Here is a 1,556-nt window from a genome sequence, read left to right as displayed (position 1 = left end):
GCTGCTGCTGCTGCTGCTGCTGGCGCTGCTGCTGCAGCATTTGTCTTAGTTTTTTCTTTGTTAGGTAATGGGGTTTCTTTCCTGTTGCTGCTATTCTTTCTTTTTCTTTTTTTGAGAAAGAAGACAGAAGTGCTGCTGCTGCTGCTTTTCTTTCTCTCTGCTGCTGCTGCGACAGCATCCGCTGCAGCAGCTGTCTTGCTGCTTCTCTTTCTGCTGCAGTAACCTTAATCCCTTTCTTCCTCCTGCTGCTGCTACTGCTGCTGCTGCTGCTGCTGCTGCTGCTGTTGCTGCTGTTTTCTATAGGCAATCGACCTGTTTTAACTACCTGCTGCAGCTGCTGCTGCTGCTGCTGCTGCAGCTCATCTATAAATGTATAAGCCTGAGCGCATGCAGCAGCATTCAACTCTCCACATAAAGAAGAGAAACGAGGGTCTCTGCTTTTTGTTGTTTTGTTGCTGCCCCTTATCCCCCCCCTTATTCTTTTTAATTGGGTTGCTGCTACTGCAGCACGATATGCATGCACCTCAGCAGCAACTCCTCCTCCTCCTGCTGCTGCTCCTGCTGCTGCTGCTGCTGCTGCTGCTGCTGTTGATCTATCTGCTGCTGCTGCTGCAGAAACGCTTGCTGCTCCTCCTGCTGCTCCTCCTGCTGCTGCTGCTCCTGCTGCTCCTGCTGCTGCTCCTGCTGCTGCTGCTCCTGCTGCTGCTGCTGCTGCTGCTGCTGCTGCTGCTGCTGTCAGCAGCAGGGGCCCCGGTGTCTCCCCATCAGGAAGCAGAACGGCTCCGTGTATGGGGGCCCTCCTGCGGCAGCTTATTTCTTTTGGTGCTTTTGTGTTGTTTTGTTTTTTTGTTTTTGTTTTTGTTTTTGTTTTTGTTTTGTTTTGTTTTTTCTTTTCTATTCCTTTATTTAAAAAGCCTTTATGCTGCTGCAATGTCTTCTCCTCCCGCTGCTGCTGCTGCTGCTGCTGTTGCTGCTGCTGCTGATCACCAGCAGCAGCAGCAGCAGCACCACGCCGCTGCAGCTGCCGCAGCTGCTGCAGCGTCAAACGCTCGGGACCCTTTCCCATCGCCGCTGAGGTGTATGTACACCTGCTGCTGCTGCTGCAGCAGCAGCAGCAGCAGAAATAGCAGCAGCAGCAGCAGCAGCAATAGCAGCAGCAGCAATAGCAGCAGCAGCAATAGCAGCAGCAGCAATAGCAGCAGCAGCAGCAGCAGCAGGAACAAATGGAGGGGTTATATTACTTTTTGTTTTTTTTATAGTGAAATAAGAGACAAAACTTGCGAATTTGTTTTTCTTTTTAATTAAAAATAAAAAATAAATGAATAAATAAATAAAAATAAAACAAAAAACAAAAAAAATAAACAAAAAAATAAACGCATGCAGCACCAGAGGGCCCCAAGCCTCATACAATAAGAAAGCAGAGAAACTTTTTTTTCTTTTTTTTTTATTTATTTTGTTTTTTTTATTTTATTTTATTTTATTTATGTATTTATTTTAATTTATTAAATATATTTTTTATTTAATATATGCATGCATATTTATCTTTTTATATTTTT

At 45.3% G+C, this 1,556-nt stretch overlaps 1 protein-coding gene across 1 annotated transcript in view; it reads right to left on the bottom strand.

Annotated features, from left to right (window-relative positions):
- EMH_0068530 (uncharacterized protein) overlaps positions 1-1,066 on the bottom strand; it is a gene marked incomplete at both ends in the record, with an annotated part of 1,191 nt that extends 125 nt beyond the window's left edge. Inside the window, one exon of the mRNA XM_013498749.1 lies at positions 3-1,066. Within this exon, the coding sequence (XP_013354203.1) occupies positions 3-1,066 (1,064 nt within the window). The remainder of the gene's footprint in view (positions 1-2) is intronic.
- Between the last annotated feature and the right edge of the window lie 490 nt (positions 1,067-1,556).

This window comes from Eimeria mitis, genomic scaffold (assembly GCF_000499745.2).
Source record: "Eimeria mitis Houghton genomic scaffold, Emh_scaff3689, whole genome shotgun sequence".
In the NCBI taxonomy this organism is placed as follows: domain Eukaryota; phylum Apicomplexa; class Conoidasida; order Eucoccidiorida; family Eimeriidae; genus Eimeria; species Eimeria mitis.
Note: the sequence above shows the minus strand (reverse complement) of the source record. Positions and strands in the feature narration are given on the sequence as shown.